This window comes from Equus caballus, chromosome 13 (genome assembly GCF_041296265.1).
Source record: "Equus caballus isolate H_3958 breed thoroughbred chromosome 13, TB-T2T, whole genome shotgun sequence".
In the NCBI taxonomy this organism is placed as follows: domain Eukaryota; kingdom Metazoa; phylum Chordata; class Mammalia; order Perissodactyla; family Equidae; genus Equus; species Equus caballus.
Genome location: NC_091696.1, coordinates 52,145,446 through 52,167,651, shown reverse-complemented (window position 1 = coordinate 52,167,651; position 22,206 = coordinate 52,145,446). Strand labels below are relative to the sequence as shown.

Here is a 22,206-nt window from a genome sequence, read left to right as displayed (position 1 = left end):
ACAGTAGGGCTCTAGTTCAAGGGCAGGTTCTGGCTTGAGCTGTCAGCACGAGGCCCAAAGGAGAGCATAGAGGGAAGAGAAGAGCCCCTGGACCACGCCCTGGCCTCAAGGTCACAGGTGGGACAAGAGGAGGGGATCAGAATGGGTGACAAGAAAGGGCCCATGAAGTAGGAAGAACACAAGGAGAGGGTGACATCAGAAGCATTTCCAGAAAGGTGGGGACAGCAGTGCCTGAGTCGCCCCTGGAACTAAAGGGAGCAGTGACTTGGGACAGCTGGAGAGGAAGGGAGGTCAAGAGTGGAGGTTTATTTTGAAGACAGAAGAAAGCGTAGCATGTTTGGGTGCTAATGCAAATGATCAAGTAAAAGGATGATGCGTGAGACAGAGGGTGAACTGTCGCCAACAGGTGAGAGGTGACGGGATTGGACCCACAGTGTAATGGACTTGACAGTAAGACTGGTGGGCAGCACCTCTGGCTACACCTGCCCTGGGATGGGTTCCCCAGGGGGCTGGGCCAGGCATCACGGTCTGTCCACACAGATGGCATGGTAGGGACCCGGGTTTGAATCCCAGCTCTTTCTGTGATCCAAGAACTGAAGTGGCCTGCCTATTTACCATCTGAACAATGGGGTAATAATAGTCCGCACCTCCACAGGTCTTCGTGACATGCTGGGCACCGTCAATGCCCAAAAGTACAGACTTTTCTTATCAATGCCCTGGACAGAAACACAGCAGTCATCCAGGCCCCTACCAGGCTGGCCTGGAAGGAACACGACAGAAGGGACCCTGTCTAACCCGGGGCTGGGGGATCTGTGGAAGAGACCCAGCAGGGGCCCAGAGCTGCTAGCCCTGAGCTTGACCAAACTCCCCATCTCTGATGCTTCTTCCCACCCTTCGGCCCCAAAGTAAATATGTCAGCCAAAAGTCAGTCCCAGAGACCTGGGAGTGTGGACGGCTCGGTGAGCATCCTCGGAATGAGAACATCCGGCCACAGGAAAGGAGCAGAGATGCCCCAACACCCACCCAAGCTGGCCTGTGGGCTCTGCCCCCTGGACAAGTGCCCCTGGGGGCAGAAGTCATCCTCCTCCTCTGTCAAGGAGGCTAGAACCCTCTGAAGGAGAAGCCAGGGGGCAGTGGGTCATGGGAAAGGCCCCAGTAACCTATCTCTGATCCATCAGGGCCAGGGAGCCAGGTTCTCCTTCCATGAGGACTGAAGGGAAGACGCTGGAGCCCTTGGGTCTCAGTTACCCCCTTACTCACAAAAGGGCGCTGCACACACAGCGGGGTCAGGTCCATCTGTCCATCCGCCTGGCTTCAGCGAAGGCTGAGCCCAGTGTCCGCCTGCCCTGCTGACTCCTGACTATCTGTGAGGGGCAGTGGGGGACCCAGCCCCTTGCCCCTGCCCCTGACGGGGCCCTGGCTCGTGGTCTCCATCTTGACCCGGGTCATGCAGGTGAGAGTGGAGGGTGGAGGGTGGAAGGTGGGCGGGGCGGAGGGAAGGGAGGGCTCCAGCCCCGCGCTCTTGGACCAGTGGGGGGCCGCGGGCTCGGCCCCGCCCGGCGCGCCCTCGCCACGGCCGGCGCGCGCTCCCGGGAGGCGGCAGCGGCAGCGGCTGCACCAGCATCATCAGCAGCAGCCCCGGGCGGCCTCGGGCGGGGCCGGACGGACGGACAGACCAACAGAGGGCGCCGGGGGCGCGTGGCCCGCCCGGGCCAGCCATGGAGGGAGCCTCGTTTGGCGCGGGTCGCGCGGGGGCCGCCCTGGACCCCGTGAGCTTCGCGAGGCGGCCCCAGACCCTGCTGCGGGTCGCGTCCTGGGTGAGTGGCCCCAGCCCGGGCTCCAACCCGGCCCCAGCCCCCGCCCCCGCCCCAGAACCGGATCCCGCCTCGCCTCTCATCCCTCGTCCCTCCCCACTGCCCCTCGCCCCTCGCCCCCATCCTCTCCTTGCCGGCCCCTCCCCCTCCGGCCCCAGGTTGGGGTGACGTCACCCGGCTGGGCGCGCCCACCTGCGGGCGGGGGAGGGACCAGCGGCGACCGCCGGGGACCTTGAGAGGTCACCGCCTGCCGCCCCCCAATTCCTCCTCAGGTCTAACTCAATCCCCTTCTTCAGCCCTTGCTCCGTTTTTCCTGTTCTCACGATCTGGAAGCGGGCACAGGGGTGGGACCGGGATTCGCGGAGGGGCTGGGGCACTCAGCTTCACCGCGAGGACGGGACTACGGGGGGGAGCCGAGAGGATCAGGCAGAGCCTCCCCCTGCTTCTCCCGTACAAACATCCTCCAGGCTCCTTCGAAGGGAGCTGGCCCTTCCCAGGCCCCCCAGTTGCAACTGTGAGTTGGAGGGATGCTCTGGGATCCCTCTGGGTGGGGCAGCGGGAAGGGGCTCTGCACTGGAAGGGCTGCCTGGAGGTGGTGCGAGAGGGGAGGATTTGGGGCCAGCCTAGCCTGCTGTACAGGGCGTCTCTAGGCCAAGTACTCCTCCTCCCACCCTTCCAGGCAGGAGAGAGGGGAGGGGAGGTGCCGAGTTCTGGGTTTTGTCCAGCCGGTCGCGGCTGCTATCGGCGGCACCTACTCGGCCATCTTCAAGGAGGAGGGTGTCCAGGGTGGGGCATGAGGCCTCGGCCTTCCTGGTGGAGTGACTCTCGCCAGACCGGGAAGCAGGAACCCTACGTTCTGGTCCCAGCTCTGGTCCGACTTGTGGACCACTCTGGGGGTACACGTCCATGTCCTGTGCCTTGGTTCCCCTCTTCACTTGGTCTCTAAGACTACCCGAAAGGGAAAGGAAAGAAATGAAGTTGAAAGTTGAAATTGGAGGTCTTTTTTTTGTTTTAGAAACATAGGGCTGCCCAGAGCTAAAAGAGCAGCATCTAGTTTTAAATGACCGTGGTTCACCTCCTGCCTGCCTTCCAGCCCTATTAGGCACGAGGCTCTGACGTCTGACTGAAGCCCAGAGGTCAATGGTATTGCCTTTGGAGCCCAAACACTTATGGGTGGTATTAATAATTAATCATAGTCACGTGGGGCCGTCATCCCTCAAGTGCCCACCAAGTGCAGAAGGCTGGGTGGCCATTATTTTTCTTTTCCCAACACCCCATGAGCTTTGCCCGTTACTACAGTTGGCATGCTAGGAAACAGGGCGGCACAGCTCCCAAATGCTGAGAGCGGGTTTCACACAGGGCCTGGCTGTCCCTCCACTGCCCCCACTACCCTCCAACCCCTCTCTCCCCGATCCACATCTACCTTCCCTAGCACCCCCTGGCTCAAGGCTAGGAATCGCTGGTTCAGGTGAAGGCTCTTGTTCCCACACTCTAGGGTGGGTCGACACCACAGCCCCATGCGGCACGGAGGACCCAGCTTAAATGTCAGCCCCAGCTCTTAACAGCAGTGCGACCCTAGACAAGTCACTTCACCTGTTGGAGCCCCAATTTCCCCATCTAAAAAGGAAATAAGAACAATGCCACCCTCGTGGCTTTTTGGGAGGATTCTTATGAGGGAACTCATGTAAAGTAGCAGTTTTTTAAAGATTTTTTTATTTTTCGTTTTTTTCCCCAAAGCCCCTGGTACGCAGTTGTATATTTTTAGTTGTGGGTCCTTCTAGCCGTGGCATGTGGGATGCCGCCTAAGCATGGCTTGATGAGCGGTGCCATGTCCGCGCCAGGATCCGACCCGGTGAAACGCTGGGTCGCGGAAGCGCAGCGCGCAAACTTAACCACTCCGCCACAGGGCCAGCCCTAAAGTAGCAGTTTTAAGCACAGTGCTTGGGCATAGTGGATGCTCACTAAATGGTACACGTTGTCCGTAATCACTAAATACCCGAGGGAGGTATGAAGGGAGAGGTACCCGAAGACCCCCAACCCAGATCTGGACCCTGTGCTGCAGGGGAACTCAGGGACAGGCCCAAGGGCACGGGTGCTCGCGGGGGGCAACAGATCTCGGGGCGCGGCCGGGAGGGGGCCCATCGCGGTGAGCGCTGCCCGCCGCCTGCAGGTGTTCTCCATCGCCGTCTTCGGGCCCATTATCAACGAAGGCTACGTGAACGCCGACAGCGGTCCGGAGCTGCGCTGCGTCTTCAACGGGAACGCGGGCGCCTGCCGCTTCGGCGTCGTGCTTGGCCTCGGGGCCTTCCTCGCCTGCGCCGCCTTCCTGCTGCTCGACGTGCGCTTCCAGCAGATCAGCAGCGTCCGCGACCGCCGCCGCGCGGTGCTCCTCGACCTGGGCTTCTCAGGTGGGCGTGGTCAAGTCCGCAGGGGGCGGGGCAGGACGGAGAGGGGGCGGGGCCTGGTAGCGCCTGTGGGCGTCTCGGGGGCGGGGCCGGGCCGAGATAGGGCGGGGCCTCCGGGCTTCGCGGGGCGGGGCCGGGGCGGGGCCAGGAAGAGGGCGTTGTGATTGTCAGGTGCTTGGAGAGGCACAGGTGCGGGCGAGCCGGGCTTGCTCTGGCCGCAGTGAGGCGCAGCCCGGCGGTGGGCGGGGCTCCCGTGCGGTCTGACGCTCCTTCCCGGCGTGGTTGGGCCGGGCGGGTGCAGCCTCCGGTGCCGCGCCCGCTGACCCGGCCGCTCGCTCGCCCACAGGGCTCTGGTCCTTTCTGTGGTTCGTGGGCTTCTGCTTTCTCACCAACCAGTGGCAGCGCACGGCGCCCGGGCAGGGCACGATGCAGGCGGGAGACGCGGCGCGGGCAGCCATCGCCTTCAGCTTCTTTTCCATCTTCAGCTGGGTGAGTGCGGCCGGCCGGGTAGGGCCGGGGCGGGGCCGGCGGCGGGTCGGCCCTGGCTAATCCCGGGCTCCCCCCCCTCAGGCGGCGCTCACCGTGAAGGCCCTGCAGCGGTTCCGCCTGGGCACCGACATGTCGCTCTTTGCCACCGAACAGCTGGGCGCTGGGGCGGGCCAGGGCTACCCCGGTTATCCAGTGGGCAGCGGCGTGGAGGGCACCGAGACCTACCAGAGCCCACCCTTCACCGAGACCCTGGACACAAACCCCAAAGGGTACCAGGTGCCCGCCTACTAGTGGCCGGCAGGCCTAGACCAGGGCTCGAAGGCCGCCCCACTGATGTAGGGCCCGGAGTCTCCTGGGAGCTCCCTCAGGTCCTCCTGGCACAGCACCAGGAACAGAGCCAGTGGCCACTGTGGGCTGTCTGGGGCCAAGAGAGGGTAGCCCCCAGGGTTCCTGAGCTGTCCCCTGCAAGTTCCTCTATCCCCTTAGTCCCTGGCCCCCAGGCCTGAGGTCCTGAGAGGGGGCAGTACAACCCTGGGCATGTGCCCTCCAGCCTCCAGTGAACCAGCCTGGGTAGGTCCCCTCGTGAGCCAGCCAACCTGGGGCTCACTTGTTCACTCTGGGGTCAGGGGTCCTGCAGCCCTCCATAGCCAGGTGCAGGAGCTGCTCCCGCCCCACCCCCATCCCGTGGCCTGGGGAACATGGCCACTGTTCCCCATCCTGTGTCCTTGATGGTCCTTGCTCCTGTCATGGTGGCTCACCTGTTGGGCCATGCACTCTGTCTGGAGCCTCCCTCCAGTTCCTCTCACAGGCTCACTAGGGTAGCCTGGCCCTGTCGATGTTGTGATTGTGGTCAAGTCTTCAGATTCCACCTTCTAGTTTCCCACAAGCAGCCCCTCTGTCTGCAGCCCCTGCTCCAGCCCCTACCTGCCTTGGCCCAGGCCCCTGCCCAGGTGTGGGTAGTTCTGGCCACGAAGGTGCAACATGGCAGCTGCCCTTCAGTAAGACCTTCCTTGCCTGAGGGGGACTCGGGACACCTGGGTTCCTGGGGGGACAAGCACCACAGGAGTGGCCTAGAAGCTCCATCTGCCCACAGTGCCCCAGAGATGGCCATTCCGTGCAAGCCCCTTTACATTGGCTTCCTGGACCAGTCCCTCAACTCCCACCCTGCACCCCGTTTTAAGGCCCAGCCTGAGGTTGGGGTTCCTGTGTGTAGCTGACTACTCATGCATTGCTCAAAGCTGGCTTTTCACGTTATGTCAACACCAAATGCGGTTGCTACATTTCACTCTTACAGACAGACGCCTCCCTCTGGAGTTGCAGTTGAATGACAACCTGTACATTGTAGCATAGACCAATTACGTGTGGATATTTAAGTGAACATGTTTACAATTTTTGTACATATGGATCTCTCCTTTCCCCTTCCGAAAGAACAATCCGTGATTGTGTATTTTCAGTGTCCCAGGTTCCAACTGCAACTTCTTTACAATAAAGACTGTAAGTGAGTTTACCGTGGCCCAGAAGCTCTTGGAGTCATTTCTCCCCTGCCCTTCCTGGTGTCAGGGGTTGGGGTCTGAAGGGCACGGGGCTCAGAATCCAGGAAGGGTCAGGGAGGTGGAGGCCAGGCCCCAGGCCCAGGAGCCCCCACCACACCTCATGCTGCTCTAGAACTGCGCTGCTCAGAGCAGCTCTCTGAAACGCTGGGGAGACTCCATCTCTTTTATCTTTCTTATAATAGCAGGAGTACCAAGTACTTCTTATCGGAGCCCATCTTCAGCATTTCTTTCATCAGCCTGTGGACCTAAACCTTCAGCCTTTGAATTACTCCCACGTTCTTAAAAGACAGTTTTCCTCAGTACTTTGAAGGTATTTCTCTTATCTTTTAGGGTCCCGTACTGCTGACGAGAGAGGTGATCACAGTATGATTTGCAATCCTTTGTAGGTGATCTTTTTGGTGGTAATTTTAGGACTTTTTTCTCTTTAAGCTCTGTTGTGTCTAGATGTGGCTTTTTAAAAACTTATCCTGCTCAGTGCTTGTTTATCTTTCTTTAGTGCTGGCAAAAGCAGTCCTCATTTCTCCAAACGTTCCCCGCTACTCACCACCTCCTGCTCCTGGGACCCTCATCAGGTGTACCAGGCAGCTTCCAGAGCCACAATCCAAGGCCAACTGCCCTGATTTCCCCAGCTTGCTCGTTGACTTTCGAACCCACCTATTGGGATTTTTATCACAGTTTTTCTGAGATTTCTAATTGCTTAGTAACGTCCTGGTTGAGCGAGGCAGTTAGGAACCAGCTCTGCAGCTGGATGCTGGCTTCGCCACGTTCAAGCTTCGGCATCTTGAGCATCTCTTGACTTGTCTCTGCCTCAGGTTTCCCATCTATAAAAGGAGAAGAATAGTTCCTACCACATTGTGGGGCGGGGGTTAATGTTAACACATGGAACGACTCAGAGTAGCAGCTGTCACACAGCACTGCTACTTAAGTGTTGCCTATTATTATGGTTCTTGCTTCTTTAGGAGTATTTTCAGTATCATTAATGAGATATCCCATTTTCTAGATTACCTTTCTGTGGGGTTGGTTGTGCTCAGATCTGCAAAGGGCATCAGCTAGGAGGGGCTTATGCTGGGGCAAGCAGGTGGCCTCTGCGCAGCCCGATGCAGGGTGAAGAGGGTGAGGACTCGTTTCCTAGGGGCCCTGAGCATGGCCACCACCCAGGGACATGCTCCAGTCCCAGCCACAGGCAGGCAGGCAGCACCATCCTCGTCCTCGGCTTTGGGCTGAGGTTCTAGAAAGAGATCCCTGTTTGTGCTCATCTAAGGACACTTCCTTTGCCTTACTTGGCTGTGGCTATACGTTTAGTCACGTGCTGCATAACGACATTTCAGTCACCAACACCGCGTGTGCGGCAGTGGCCCATCAGTACTCTAGAGCCTGGTGTGCAGTAGGCTATGCCATCTAGGTTTGTAAAGTCAACTCGATGATCTTCACACAGTGACGACATCGCCTAAGGACACATTTCTCAGAACGTATCCCCGTTGTGAAGCGACACGACTGTATGATTTCAACATGTGTCTGGTCCCCTCCCAAAATACTAGATCCAAATAACTAAACACAAATGATTTTCTTACAGTATTTCAGACATGGCCTCCACTGTTTCTAAATGGTTCTTGTTAGAGTTTATCTTCAGCAGCTCTTTCACCAGTCTGTGGATGTGGACTGTGCGTCTGTTAGGACTCCCACATTCTGGACGGACAACTTTACTCAGTGCACGAGTATAGGTCATGCGTGGCTGCGTCTGTTCCTGGAAGGCTTGGGCAGTGCCAGACCTCCAGGACCGGGGCCCACGGTTGGCTGTCGCTGCCTGTGAGCAGCAAAGCCCTGTTGGCCAGCTCTCCCCACGGGCCTTCCTCCACCCCAGTGCGCACTGGCCAACCGCCCGAGCTGGAGCGTCTGACAATTCTCAGAGTCGCCCTGGCTGCAGGGTGACCTCAGAAGGCAGAGAAGCTCAGAACACCAGCTCTGTGCATTATTGCAAAATAAATTTATTTGAAGATAAACTGTCTTATAAAAGGTCAGAGGCAATTTGCGATCCCAGATTCAGCTTGTTTCGTAAAAAGATTCAACTTCAAGTAGCACAATTTCTTGTCTGCTTTTAATCCTGAACATTCTTGAATCACGAAACAGCCAACTGTTTACACAACACACTCAACATCTGACTCCAGCAGCAGTGGACCCACAGCTTCCAGCTCGAGGGCCGCAGTGCCATTGCCCTCAGGCTCAGGAGGTCCCAGATCAGGCCGCTGTGGCCACTGGCTCTGACAGCATGGACAGGTCCTGGCATGCCGGCCCTTCCCTCCCCTGGCAGCTTCCAAAAGCATGAGAGTACAAACCAACACTGGCCCGCTGCCGAGGCAGGGGCCTCTGCCCAGTTCCCAGGAGGAAACCGAATGGACTCCTGCATGACGGTGTGCTGATGGGGCAGGGGGGCCTTCCCAGCGACCCCTGGCAGGCTAGCAGGCCGAGGGGCCTGAGCAGGCGGCCTCACCGGGGCCCTACCTGGCTGCCTGGCAGCCCAGGAGGAGGAGGAAGGAGAAAGGAGGCTCATGGGTATGGCAGCTTCTGCCTACACTGGCGGGAGCTACGTGAGGATCCTGGTAATGGCTTGCAGGGAGGGGAAGTCGTCGTCCCGGGCAGCATGCAGCGCCTGGTGGCTGCTGACGTCGCCATGCGCAAGCACCTGCTGGCAGGCGGGGCACACACAGCAGTCTAGGCCCATCTGCCGGGTGCTGGTCTGCCACGCACTCTTCTTGTTCTTCTTGGCCTTGGTGCCAGGAGGCCTCTCGCGGCCGCAGAAGTCTGTGTGCGCGGACAGCAGCTCCTGCTGCTTGGTCGTGTCAGGCAGGAGCACCAGCAGCTCGTTGAAAATCTTCTGGAAGTTCTCCCCGAGCAGGTCCCGGCAGCTCTTGTAATACTGGGCTGCGGAGATCATGCCCTGCCACCCAGAGCCAGACCTGGTCACACCCGGCCCAGGCCTGGGCCCCAGGTCGCCAGGCTGGCCCCCCGAACTCTCGCCCCGCCTGACCTGTCTGAACTCCCCCGAGTGGCTCTTGAACTCGCTGAAGCGGGCCTCATCGCTCTGCAGGAAGTCCTTGATGGACTGGATGAGCTGCAGATTCCTCTCCCGGAAGTTCTCAGGGACCAAGTAGGCCCTTGGCGCAGGGGTCAGCCTGGGTTCAGGGGACGGGAAATGGGGAGGAGGTGGCGGCTTCAGCCTTTGGGGTGCACTCCCTCCCGGTTCCCAGGGGCGCAAGGCCAGGAGGCCCACCCACACTTACACTTTTGTGGTGGTGGCAGTGGTGGGGATGCAGGCCGAGTGGGGGCTGGGCAAGAGGCTGGAGAAGCCAGGGGGTGGCTTGCTGACGGCAGGCACCAAACCTGGTGGAGGTGGGGGTGGAGTGCCCTTCAGGAGCACCACAGTGTTGAAGCCTGTGGGGGTGGCACAGCAAGACCCAGAATGTGGCCCTCGTTGGCTGAGCACAGCCAGGCCTCAGTCCCCCACTTCCCACAGGTTGCCCAGCTCAGCCAGGTCAGGCTTCGTCCCTAGGCCACACCTCCCCTGCACAGCAGATCCAGGGCCTAGGGATGCCAAGAGCCAGCACACTGGCTGCACTCCCTCACAGCAAATCCTGGCCTAAATTAACTCATGTGCCCCCATCTTGAGGGGCACTAGGACTGCCTTGTTTTATAGGGAGCAAAGGGACACAAAGAGGTTAAGTGGCAGACCATGGTCACACCGTTCACACATCGTGGCACCTGCATCCAAACTTGGACACTAGGCTTTCGAGGCAGCTAGAAACCACCACAGAGGCTCACCTCTCCCCAGTGCAGGCCTGTGACTGCCCTGCACCCCACAACCTCAGGCTGTGTTCCTCTCGGGCCCAGAAGCTCTAGCCCAACTCTGCGACCCTGGCCCCTTCCAGATGCCCAAAGCAGGCCCAAGCCAGGTGTACGTACCTGGGGGAGGGGGCATCCTGGGCGGGCAGGGGCCGCCAAGTGCTGGGAAGTCTTCCTGGGGTGTGGGGCAGGGGAGGGGCCCCAGGGGCCGCGGGAGCCCAGGGGGTTCCTTGGGGATGTTCCGAGCCGGTGCCGGCCCCTCTGTGTGTCCATTGACGATGACAGCAACTGGCCCCTCAGCTCTACCCGTGGGGGCCTGCTCAGCTCCAGGGGGCCCGTCTTTGTCAGGGGGCAGTGGTGGGGGTGGTGTGGCACCCGGCTTCTCAGAGCCCACCTTCTTCTTCTTGCCGACCTTGGTGACGGTCTGGGTGGAGGCCAGTGCCAGCAGGGAGGAGACGGCGACCGTGGTGGGCACGCTGCGCAGCTCCTGGGTGGTGCGGCCGGCATGGCCGTCCTCCTCCCCATCCTCCTCCTCCTCTACGGGAGGTGGCCCGCCCTTCTTGCCACCCTTGCCCCCCTTCCCAGCTTTTCTGGGGGGCTGGCTGCCCCCGCTGGCAGCCTGGGCCCCTAGGGTGGGATGTGCCACCTTCTTGCTACTGCTGCTGTTCCAAGCAGAGATGAGGCTGGTGGGGGCAGTGCTGGGCTTGGAGGCAGAGGACACCAAGGCAGGGAAGTCGTCCTCCTGGAAGGTGCTCCTGCCCCTGGTGGGAACAGGGTACACCAGTGCCAGCCCCACAGGGCCCAGGGCTGCCGCCGCAGAGCAAGAAGAGGAAGTGGAGGCACAGAGACTGGGGAAGTCTTCGTCCTTGAGCTCTGAAGTCGGGGGTGGGAGGGTGCTGAGCCCGGGGACAGGAGAAGAGTCAGTGACCTTGGCCTGCCCCACACCCACCCTCCAGGATCCCTGCACCCTCACCCCAGCTCGTGCATGTGTACCTCGGAAGTGTGGCCCCTGAGGCCAGGCTGTTTGCTGGGAAGGCCTCTTGGCTTACAGGACCATTTGCTGTGGCTTCCTTGGGAACTACAAGATGCCAAAAGACCCTCTGTCAGGGCTGACCAGGGTGGGAACAGACCCTTTGGGGTGACCAGGCAGAGTATGGATTCTTGTTGACCTCAAGGGTGGGGCCCGGCCAGTCCTAGGCACCTTGCTCGTCAGGAACCTCTCTCTCACCTCCCAGGTGCTTCGAGGCCTGGGCAGAACTGCCTGCAGGTAGGGTCTGCTCACCCGGGCCTTCGCCTTGAGTCCGGGGTGGGCGCCGGGGGCCACGGGGCTCCTCGGTCCCTCGTGCCCCTGCCTCCTCCTTCTTGAGCCTGCCACCCTCTTCTCGGTCCTCGCTCCTACGTGCCTCCTGCTGCTGCTGCTGCTGCTGTGCAGCCACTGAGGCCCGGATGGCAGCCGCCACTTCTCGGTCCTCTTCTTCCCTGGGATGGGGAGGACTTCAGGCTGGGCAAGGCTCAGGACTACAGTGGTGTGCAAGGCAAGGGGCCTGGGAGGGGCCTTGCCCCTGGGAAGCCTGGACACCAGGAGGCTGCCAGGAGCCAGGCCTGCGGCCAGCAGAGGGCGCTGTGGAGGCAGCAGGACACAACGGCCTGCCAGCCTCGGGCTGTGGCTCCCTGGGCAGCACCTGGGCCCAGGGTTCTGAGAGAGCATCTGGGGTCCACCCCCAACCTGAGTGTGTGCCTGCCACACCGGTGCTTCAGGACACAACTGCTCTGAACCCCCAAGTGACACACACCCCTCTCACTCGCCCCAACCCGCAGGGTCCTGGCGTCTCTGGTGGAAATTAGAAGGAAGAGGAAACTCCTGCTCGCTGGGGACACTGAACAGACCCTGCTGCCATGCCCAGGACACCAGATGCCAGAAGGCCAAAGTCCCCTGACCCCTGTGACTGTTCCCCGCCAGCTGCCGGCCACTGCCACCGCATCAGGCGGTGCCAGGAGAATGTCAGTGGCATGCAAATCCTCCCACCTCTTGTACCTCCAGCTTCCTCGGCGGCTCTGCTGGGCTCCGCGACCGCTAGCCCGGCCCACGCGGCCCTGGCGGTTGTACCTGTCCACCTCCTCGTAGTCCTCGCCACCAACGACCCCTGTGGCCAGCACACAGCCTGTTATGGGCCCGGGCCATCCCGAGGCCAGTGCTCTGGCATCAAGAGCAGTGGCTCCCCAGCCCCCCGCGGCATGTGAGCTGGGGACAGGCTCAGATACCTCATGGCCTCCACAGCCTGGGCACCAGTCAGAGCATGAAGTGGGCTGGGAGAGGGGCCTGGGCTGGCAGGCCCACACAGAGCAGGCACTCAGTAATGCTCCTGACCCCTGAGGGCCCCAGAACAGCAGATTCAAGACACCACAGAGCTGGCTGGAGCAGAGAGCTCCCTGTAGTCATAGTGTGCTCAAGCGCTCGAGGCTTGTCCCATGGGCGAAGAGACGAGGGTCAGCAGGTGTGTCCCTTCTCCCCGCTGACACAACAGGGGGCAGATCAGGACCTAGGTCTGAGGCCTCCAGAGCAGGGCACTGGGCTGGAGGCCTTGCTCACCCTCGTTCCGGCGAGAGTGCCGTGGCGTGTAGCTGAACTGCAGGTCGATCTGGCGGTTCTGGCGGGCCTCGGCTCGGCTCCGGCTGTGGCAGGCTGTTCTGTGCGCCTTGAGGTCGATCTCCGTGCGGAAGGCATGGGTGAACTGTTCAGTGCTGCAGCGGCCCTCCTCGCACAGGAAGTGCTTCTCCCGGAAGTGCTCGCGCAGGTAGGCGTAGTCACTGGCAGAGGCGGGGTGTCAGCAGGTGTTGTTGGCCCCACCACTCCAACCAGCAGCCTGTGCCCAGCCCACTTGGGGTGTCCTGGGGGTCCCCTGTGCCGCCCGCACCCACCTGTAGTAGTCTTGGGCCCCATCCGAGTCACAGAAATGGCAGAAGTAGTGGTCACGGCGTAGGTGCTTGAGCAGCTCGTCGTTGTCCAGGTAGCGCTCGTCGCAGAACTTACAGAGCGGGTGCCCACGGTGCGATGTGTCGTCAGGGTCCCCCTGCATGCGGTGCCGTGCCAGGTCCTTGCGCGAGTACCACTTGCGCTCATATGTGAAGATCTGCAGGGAACAGGGGGCTGGGCACATGGTGGTGGCTCCCAGGCCTCCCAGCCCTCCCCACTGCCCAAGAACAGAGAAGGATCCTGGGGTGCCCTTCTGCCCCAGAGCCCCCAGACCAGGAGCCCCTCCCTGCCTAGGCAGTGTGCAACCTGTCCAGGGTCAGTGACAGCAACAAACCCCTCACAGCTGTTTGACTGAGCCCCCTGCTCCCAAACCACCCCGTCTACAGGGCCTGGCCACCATCTACCACTGCCCAGGGCTCTGCTTGGGTCCCCGAGAGCCTCAGGCAGGTGCTGTGGGGGTGGGGCGCACCTTGAGGTGTTTGAGGCACAGCTTGCAGCAGAAGAGCTCATGCTGCTTCCGCATGTGCTGCTCCAGGTCCCCAAAGAGACCGAAAGGTGGCAACTCAGGGCACCGTGGGCACTCGTGCTGCAGCAGCTGCCTGGGGAGACACCAGGAACCCCCAGGGGCATTCAGCATCACTGTCCACAGCAAGCACTGGTGCCTCCCCACGGCCCCTGGCTCCACACCCCTGCAGACATGGAAGCAGGAGCCAGGAGGACAGGCACTCCCACCCGTGTCCTCCATCACTTCAGCCACTGAGTCAGGTGGTGCTGGGCCTGGGGCCACATGATGGGGCGGGTCCATGATCCAGGAGACTAACCCTGTGTCAGGTGGACATGATGACTGAGGCCAGACAGGGGACGGAGGTTAACAGCCTAGGTTCTAGCCGAGCCAGGGGGCCACCCCTCACCTGGAAGATGAGGACTACCCCCATAACAGCTGTACCCCTTTATGGGGTTTTCCCACTATGGGCTAAGAGCCTGACTTGCAGGAGCTCGCATGCACCTCAGAGAGCCCCAGAAAGCAGGTGCTGTGTGCCACACTAGGAGTGCTCCCCTGAATTCCCCCCACCCCGTCTCTATCACCACCCTAGGAGCAATGCTGTGCGCATCCCCCGTTACAGGAGAGGGAACCGAGGACAGGAACGCAGCTACCTGGCCCTGATGTTTATGCCACACCAAGTGCCTCCACCCACCTGAGGATTGTGAGGAGCACAGGAGGTGATGGGGATGCGCCTGTCCCCACCACAAAGTGCCCGCAGACACAGGCTGGCTGCAGACCCTCGGAATCCCGGGCTGAGGATTCCTTTCTCACCTGTACAAGGCAAACACTTTCCCATCAGCAAAGTAGATGTCATACTTCTTCTCGTGTTGCAGCTGGTGGATGGGGATGGTGGCAAAGGCGGGAAGCTTCTTCCCGAAGACCACCTGGAACCGAAAGTAAGAGGGACTGGTGAGCAGGGCTGTGGACACCCACTGGAGGATGCCGTCAGGCTAAGGAGAAAGGGAGGTATTCAGGGTCCCTCCTGGGAGGCCTGAGGCAGGCCTCAGCAGGCAGCCCCCTCCACTGCCCTGGGCTAGCCCAGGCTGCCTCCTCTTTACTGGCATCCACCCACCTGGGGGTGCCAGGACAGAGATACAACGCCAGGCCTCACCACCAGGGGGCGGCTGGCTCCCACTCATCCACAGCCAAACCCACACCTGCTGACAGATGATGCCACCCCAGGGGCAGTGACCCCCAGGGGCAGTGACCCCCAGGGGCAGTGACAGGGACCAAATGACCCTGCAAACCAGTGCTTCATCACATGGATGTTGAGCACAGGACAGCTTTCACAGGGAGAGAGGAGAGACGCAGTCCAAGAAGCAGCTAAGGAAATAACTAACGCTGACAGGCCAGGACGAGTCAGGTGACCATGCATCAAGGCCAGGCCACCCTCCATCCACCCATGATGTTTCCATGATGCCACAGGAGAGGGGCTCCCCCAAAGGACTCGGTCACAGCCCCTGGCCGCTCTCCGTCAGCTTCCTGCCTGTTACCCGGGCTGTGTGTGGGTGCCCGACGAGCTGGTGTGCCTCAGCAGGGGCCGTTCTCAGGGGTCTCTGCACCCTCAGGGAAGGCCTGCTGGGCCTGGCGGCCTGCTCTGCCCCTCCACAGACCCGGGCACTGTACGATGACAGACTCCTTGCCCCAGCACCCTCAGCATGGCTCCTGGGGCCCTCTTACAGGCTCAGGCCTCCCCTCTGAACCAACAAGGGCACTGCACCCTCGTCCTACAGCCCCATTCTCTCTGGCCCCACTCTCCTCCCTCAGATCAAGACCACACTGGCCCATCACCTCCTCTCTTTTCCCCTTCCCAGTCCACCAGTGTCCTCCTAGCCTGGAGCTGGTCACTTGCCTTAGCTCAGAGCCCTCACCAGCATACCCGGGGGACATTGTCACCTTGGGAAAGGTCATGTCAAGGTCATCCCTGTTATATTTAGGCTGAGCTAAGGAAGATGTCTGGGATCAGAATGGTCATGAACTCGGGAACGCGTAGGACTGGGTGGGGAGAGTGGGTGGTCATACTGTCCCCCTGCAGCAGGGTAGTTCAAACTGGCTCCCTGGGGCGAGGGGGAGGGGATCTGAGGGAAGAGGAGCTGACACCCAAGTCTGCCCCCACAGGAGCCCAGGGGAGGTGTCAGGGTCCAGTCGCACCCATTCTGGGGGGCCGTGGGGATGAATAGCACCCCAACAGGCCTTTCTCCCCTTTGTTGTCACATCTGGCAAGGCTTGGCAGGATGAACGTGGCCACCTGCCACACGCTGAGCTTGAGCTCTGGTGGACACCTCATCCTAGCTGCGCTCCCATGTCCTGTCTTCAAAGAGGAGTGGCAGCTCCGCCTCTACACTCCCTCCCCCAGCTTTCTCCCCAGGCCTCACCTGGCCTCTTCCCATGGAATCTGCCCTCCAAGGGCAAGCCCATGCCTAGCCCTGCCTTCCAACCACTCCCAAAGGTGCCTCTCCAGCCCCGACCCCAGTTCCTACTGCCTTCTGCCTGAGGATAACAGAGATGACCTGGGGGTGAAGGGCCATGAGCTGCTCAGGATGCTGCTGGAAGAGCACAGAGCGCAAAGTCTCTTGTGGAACTGACAGCCGGGACTCAGCATCCTAGCTCCGCTGAGGCAACACAAGGTGGCAGATTTGGGAGTCCCAGCATCTGCCTGCGAGGGAACCTCCCAGGCTGCCAAAAAGCATCTGAGTCCAACAAACTCAGCAGAGGAATGACTTCCTTTCCCAGAGGAAACCCGCTCCGGGACGCCACCATCACTACCACCTCACCCCGCTCGGGTGCCCTCCTCTCAAATGTCTCTCTGATCCACCACAGTGGGTGTCTCCTCAGGCTGCAGGCACCCTCGCCCTGGACAGAGGTAGGGTATGGGTCTCAAGAACGAGTGCCTGGCTGCTTCGGTGGGGTGTCTGACCCTCTTGAGCAGTTTGGTGGGGCAGCCCAGGCTAGGCACACCTGAGCCAGGCCAGGAGAAGGGGGACACTGGATGGCTGAGGAAGGGCCTGGAACCACAGGAAGAGGCTTGGGAAAGAGGTTTAGGAAAGGAAAGTGGCCGTGGACATGCAGGCTCAAAGCTGGCTTTGTTTGAGAATGAGGGTGAGTGGGTTGGGAGCCAGGGCGCGGAAGTAGTGAAGTAGAGACCAGGACTGGAGCACCCCCAGGCCTGTACCAGAGGCCGGCGATGAGCAGACAATGCAGGAATGACAGGGCAGCCTGAGTCCCTGCCCCTAGCAGAGGGTGAGGCAAGCGGCAAGACCAAGCGGCTGGACAAAGATGCGGGTGTGGCAGCTCAGTTAGGGATGGGCAGGAACCCACCAGGGGTCCAACTAGTATGGCCTGAGACCCACCTACCCCGGTGATCACCCTGATGAGAAGGATCACAGGTCTGAGGACAGAGACACAGGCCAGGCCTAGACACTGGAGGATGGACCATCCTCGGTAGCCACTGGGTGCGTCAGGCAGTAAATGACCAAGGGGGAAAGGGCGCTCCTGGGTGGGCCCCAGGATGGCCAGGCCAGTCCCTGAGGAGAGTGAGAGGGAGACCGAGGTGACAGAGCCCCTTTCGGGCCCCCCACAGAGATGAGTGTGAGTTTCTGCCTGAGGCCTCACTGCTCCCCACTCCCGGTATGCAGCGGGCACTCATGAAGAGTGAGTGTGTGAGAGGAGGGTGGTGCCAGCAAGAGTGAGCTGGATGGTGAGGGGTGGGCCTGGGGCAGGGGAAGGAATACGGGGTGGGAGCCTGGGGGTCACCCCACCTAGAGTATAGGAACCCAGATGAGGACAGAGCAGGGCCGATCTTAGAGGAGGGGAGCGAGGACCAGGGTGGTGGGGACGGGGCACTGACAACAGAAAGGCATGACCTGAGTCAGCAGGCACCACATCCTGACCTGCCTCAGCCTCGTCTCCCACTTCCTGCCCGTGAAATGGGGGGTGGGCTGCAGTAGGTGGCCTGCAGGGCCCCCCCAGCTCAGACACATCTCACTTTGTACAGCAGCCACATCAAGCCTCTTCAGCATCACTGGGGATCAGAGCAAGGTGGAGAGCAAGACAAGAATCACCTTTCAGAAGAAAGTGGCCTATGGGAAAGATGCGACGAGGTAAGAGGAGATGGGAACCTGGGGACCTGCCATCAGTCTCCACCAGCACCACATGCCCTGAGACCAGCGACTCCACTGCCCATCCGCTGGGAGCCTGCCTCGGCCTCCACCCTGAGCACCTGCCAGGGAATCTAGATTGATCTGGCTCCTGGCCTGACCAGCAGCTGCAGGGCTGTTCTGCTCGTCCCAATGCCTGCCCCTGTGGGCCAGCACAGGGAGGCACTCAGTCAAGGTGTAGGAATTAACCAGCAAACGGAACTGGCCTGTTCCACACAGCATCTTAGCACGCTTTCCTCCCAATTTTCTACAAAGACTTAGTCCCATAAGGGATGGCAGAACAGAGGCAGGGTTCAGGGACTGGGTCACCGTGGGATTTTTGAGCAGGCATGGAACACAGGACATATTCAGAGGACAGTGGAGGACTCAGCAGGGGAACAGGAAACGCTAGGGTGGAGCCGCAAGTCCAAGAGTGGGAGGGCAGCAGGACGAATGGAGACGTGCATCATCTCCTCAAACTTCCCAGGACACCCTCCTACTGCCCAGCAACATGGGGCAGGCCCGAGAGGAAGGCCAGACTTGGCCATGGGCACCCGATTCCAAACCACACCCCAGCTGGAACCTGCTGACAGCTCGTGTCAACACCCCCTTGCCACAGAGCACTCGGAGGGTGTGGGACCCACATGCAGTGACAGAGGCCAGACGCTGGCCGTAGATGCCACACACAGGGGTCTGCTGGCTTCCTGAGTGAGACCTGTGGTGCCCTGGGCTGGAGGCTCTGCAGCACCTTCCTTCTTGGAAGGAAGCTACAGGTGTGCTGGGAAACCTGGCCGTTCCGGAGTTACGTCATGTCATGAAAGATGGGTCGGTCATGCCATGAAAGACTGGTCGGCAAGGCAGGCTCTGGCAAAGCTAGGAGGTGCCCTCTGAGTAAGCCGCAGGCCCAAGGTTCTTCCGGCTATTTCCGCACCCCAGATCTCTCCCGGGTCCAGGGCTACCTCTGTCCACCCCATTACAGACTGACAGCATCTCCAAGTGTCTTTTTTCCAGTAAGGTACAGAGTAGGTGCCCACGGAGTGCTCTTGGGATTACAGCATCTCCTTGGCTCCTTTAACATAAGGGTCTACTTTTAAAAAAGAAAAATGAAGAAATCTATCCCTCAACAATGCCATTTCTGCATCACTTCTAGGAAGAGGAAAGTCAGATTCTCTGACAGATGTCGCCAGCTGAAGATTTGCATGAACAAACCAGAGGAATTCCTCAGCGTTGGAAGCAAACATCTCAAAGCACAGCAAACCAAGGGAGCTCTGGCTAGGTGCTCTTAGCAAGCAGCTGGCGTTGGGAGAGGGGAGGAAAGCTCCAGGTGCCCCCTGACCCTTCCAGGGATTCCAAGTCTGGACAGATGAGAAACAGTTCCCCCTTCACTCTGGAGCTGAGCCCCCGAGTCAGAAGTGGCAAGAAGGAGGAAAACTCAGTAGCACTTTTCTCTCCAGCCACCAAGCGCCCTGTAGAGACCTCAATGGTTCTGCCTTCCCTCTGGTGGGCAGGTCTGAGTACCTCTACCACTCCATAGACGAAAACGCCAGTCTGAGAAGGAAGTTTGCTCCAAGTCACCCAGGGGAGCCCAGAAAGGCAGCTGGGCTGCAAATGCCCAGTTTGACCCTCTGCTTCCAAGACAGATTGCCTCTAGACATGCCCCTTACCCTGTCTCATCCAACAGAGCGGAGACCTCTGAGAATTAAACTCCCAAAGACGAGCAGGTCGAGGAGTTCTTGCTCTGATCATGCCCCTTCCTGTGGCCCGGCAAGAATTCCCAGGACACAGGAGGAAAGTCCCCAGGCTCTGTCCCCACAGGGACCGATCCCTCTGCCACCCAGCTCGGCCACCTCCTGCCTGGCGCCCCCAGATGCCCCACAATCTGCCCCACGGGCGGGACCCGACCACGGGTGGCCCCGCCAGGCCTCATTTTTGGAAGCTGGCGCCGCCAGGCCCGCGGCCGGACACCAGGAAGGCAAAGTCCCTTTCCGGCCACCGGGTGCCTCGCCGCCCCGGGGCCGCCCTGCCCGGCCGCGCCCCCGCCCCGGCGCCCCGAACGCGCGGCCCGGCCGGCGCGGCGCACCTGGCGCAGCTCCTCGCGGCACACGGCGCAGTAGCGCTGCTCGCACAGCACCCGCATCTTGGTGGAGCAGCGGTAGCACACCGGGTGGTCGCAGCGGCCCAGCGCCGTAGCCTCCAGGTCCCCGCAGCACAGCACGCAGCTCCCGCCGCCCCGTTCGGGCACCGCCGCCGCAGCCTCCAGGGCCGCGCGCCGCCCCTCGGTGCCCGCCGCCGCCGCCATGGTCCGGGCTCCCGGCCCCTCCCGGCCGGCGCGGCGCGGCGCGGCGCGGCGCGGCCTGGCTCCCGGCGGGCCCGCCCCTTCCGGGACGACGTCACCGCCCCGCCCAGCAACGGGCCCGCCCGGCGGAAGTGCACGCGCGACTTCCAGCCCAGCGAGGCGCCGGCCAGAGCGGCGCCGCCGGCCCCGGGCGCTCTAGCCGGAGCAGACGGCTCGGAGGTCCGGCGCAGCTGGCTCGCCAGACTCGCCAGGCGTCCAACCCCGGGCTCTCATCCCTATGGACCCTCGTCTCTGGCCAGGCCTCGCCTCCGGGCGTTCGATCCCCGGGGCTCCATCGAGTCTGGTTGCCCGCCAGATGAAACACAGGACCCCCAATTTAATTTGAATTTCAGAGGAACAAGGAATAATGTTTTAGTGTAAGTATGCCCCAAATATTGACGGGCCCTACTTATACTAAGTTGTTATTCGTTGTTTATGTGAAATTCAAATTTAACTGGACGTCTTGTATTTTTATTTGCTAAATATCACAACCATGTCAGGAAACCAAAATCTCTCTCCAGCCCAGACCTCTCTCTTGTATTTGGAACACACGGGTCTAGTCACCAGGCAATGTCCATGTCGTTGTCCCCCACCCCCCCCATAAGAACTTTTTCAAATCCTTATCAGAAGAGACAATACATGGTAACATAATCTCCAAGTCAATCTCCCCTAATCCTGATAGAATAGTCAGGCAGGGAACTTGTCCTCTTCATGGCTGGCACATCCAGCTGAGCTCGGGGTCATGGCGCAGAGAAGCATCAGGGCAGGTTTGTTGAATGGATGGTAGTGAGTCCTGGGGCGCCAGGTCTCTGGAGGCGTGGGGAGCCTCCTACCTACCCTTGGGGGCCAGGCACACTCAGATCTCTCTTCTGCCATCAAGGGAAGCCAGTACAAACTCGAACCCTTCTGGAAAAGAAGCACTGTGTTGTGGGGGATGAGCCTGGACTTTAGAATCAGAAGTGGGCTCAAATCAGACAGAAATGGACTTAAAACCCCTGTCCAGCCACTGGTGACCTTGGTCAGCTCACTGAGCCATTAGCTTCCTCATTTGCACAACAAGGATCATCATACCATTACACCTAGTGGACAGGCTGCATGCAGATGTCATCTCACTCTCACAAAGCCCCGCTGAAAGGACAGCCAAGGAATAAGACTATTAATCCACAAGCTCAAAGAGAATGGGAGGGGAAGAAGCAGCTGGTGAAAGATGTAAACAAATTTTGGAATGAGAGGGAGAAGATGGAGGGTGACTCATTTTACAAAGCATCCTTAAGACTTTCGGGAGAACCCCGATGAGAAGTTTCACTCAGAATCTGAGGGTGGGCTGAGGCAGGGGACTGAAAACAGGAGTGCAGGAAACCCACGCATTGAACTGAGGGGTCTGGGCCCTCCCCACCTGCCCTGATCCCTGTGTCCAATCCACCCCCAAGTCACCCTCAGCAGGAGACTGAAGGTTTTTTCCCTGGAGATTGCCCGGCTCCAGACAAAAGATCTTCCTGCCCCATTAGGGAATGAAAAGCTATCCTGCTGCCCAGCCACCCTAGAGTGAAGCCCACCGCCCAGCAAGCCATGCCCCCACAAAAAGAGCATCTAGTCTGTGTTGCTGCATCTCACTCACAAATGCGGACAGGCAGCCCAGCATCTCCAGACCGGTGAGGAAAGCCCGCGGCGCAAAGGACAGGGACCAGAGCAAGCGGCCCCACGAGAGCAGAAGGAAACTTTAGAAAGAGCCGTATTTGATATTCACAGAAATGGTATTGCTTCCATGAAATGAGAGTAAGATGCCTTGAACAACAATAACAACCGCAAAACAATCAGAACAAGAAAGAACTGTTAGAAATTCAAAATATGACCAGCAAAAGTTCAATAGCAAAATGGGAGATAAAGTTGAAGAAATCTCCCAGCAAGCAGAACAAAAAGACAAAGATAGAAAATGGAGAAGATAAAAAGATAGAAGTTTGAATCCAGAAGGTACAATATCTAATTAATAGGAATTTCAGAGAGAACAGGGAAAATTTCGGAGAGAATATGATTTCCATCCACAAATTCTGTACCCAGAAAAATGTTCCATCAAGCATAAAGCCACTGGCATAAAAAGGACAAATTACTTAGCTCCCAT

The 22,206-nt window shown here is 59.9% G+C and overlaps 2 protein-coding genes and 1 long non-coding RNA gene across 4 annotated transcripts; 2 read left to right on the top strand and 1 right to left on the bottom strand.

Moving 5' to 3' along the window:
* The first annotated feature begins 1,554 nt into the window (after nucleotides 1-1,554).
* On the top strand, nucleotides 1,555-6,220 carry SYNGR3 (synaptogyrin 3). Its single transcript, XM_001498185.7, has 4 exons — nucleotides 1,555-1,817; nucleotides 3,985-4,222; nucleotides 4,566-4,708; nucleotides 4,790-6,220. Exons 1-4 carry the CDS (start codon nucleotides 1,719-1,721, stop codon nucleotides 4,997-4,999), a joined length of 690 nt encoding a protein of 229 aa, XP_001498235.1. The 5' UTR covers nucleotides 1,555-1,718; the 3' UTR covers nucleotides 5,000-6,220.
* A 2,006-nt stretch (nucleotides 6,221-8,226) lies between these two features.
* Nucleotides 8,227-20,136, bottom strand: ZNF598 (zinc finger protein 598, E3 ubiquitin ligase). 2 transcript variants are annotated; one of them, XM_023616594.2, is made up of 12 exons: nucleotides 19,833-20,136; nucleotides 14,388-14,500; nucleotides 13,542-13,671; nucleotides 13,018-13,229; nucleotides 12,689-12,906; nucleotides 12,125-12,242; nucleotides 11,381-11,577; nucleotides 11,092-11,176; nucleotides 10,219-10,994; nucleotides 9,540-9,690; nucleotides 9,287-9,431; nucleotides 8,227-9,196 (listed from the first exon to the last, which is right to left on the bottom strand). In XM_023616594.2, exons 1-12 carry the CDS (start codon nucleotides 20,049-20,051, stop codon nucleotides 8,843-8,845), a joined length of 2,718 nt encoding a protein of 905 aa, XP_023472362.2. In that variant the 5' UTR covers nucleotides 20,052-20,136; the 3' UTR covers nucleotides 8,227-8,842. The 2 variants fall into 2 exon arrangements, with proteins under 2 accessions (XP_023472362.2, XP_023472363.2); XM_023616595.2 differs by having other exon boundaries at nucleotides 12,134-12,242.
* On the top strand, nucleotides 14,499-19,469 carry LOC111767588 (uncharacterized). The gene is made up of 3 exons (XR_002799412.2): nucleotides 14,499-16,479; nucleotides 17,611-17,716; nucleotides 18,903-19,469. It is a non-coding gene; the product is annotated as an uncharacterized lncRNA (long non-coding RNA).
* Nucleotides 20,137-22,206: the final 2,070 nt, after the last annotated feature.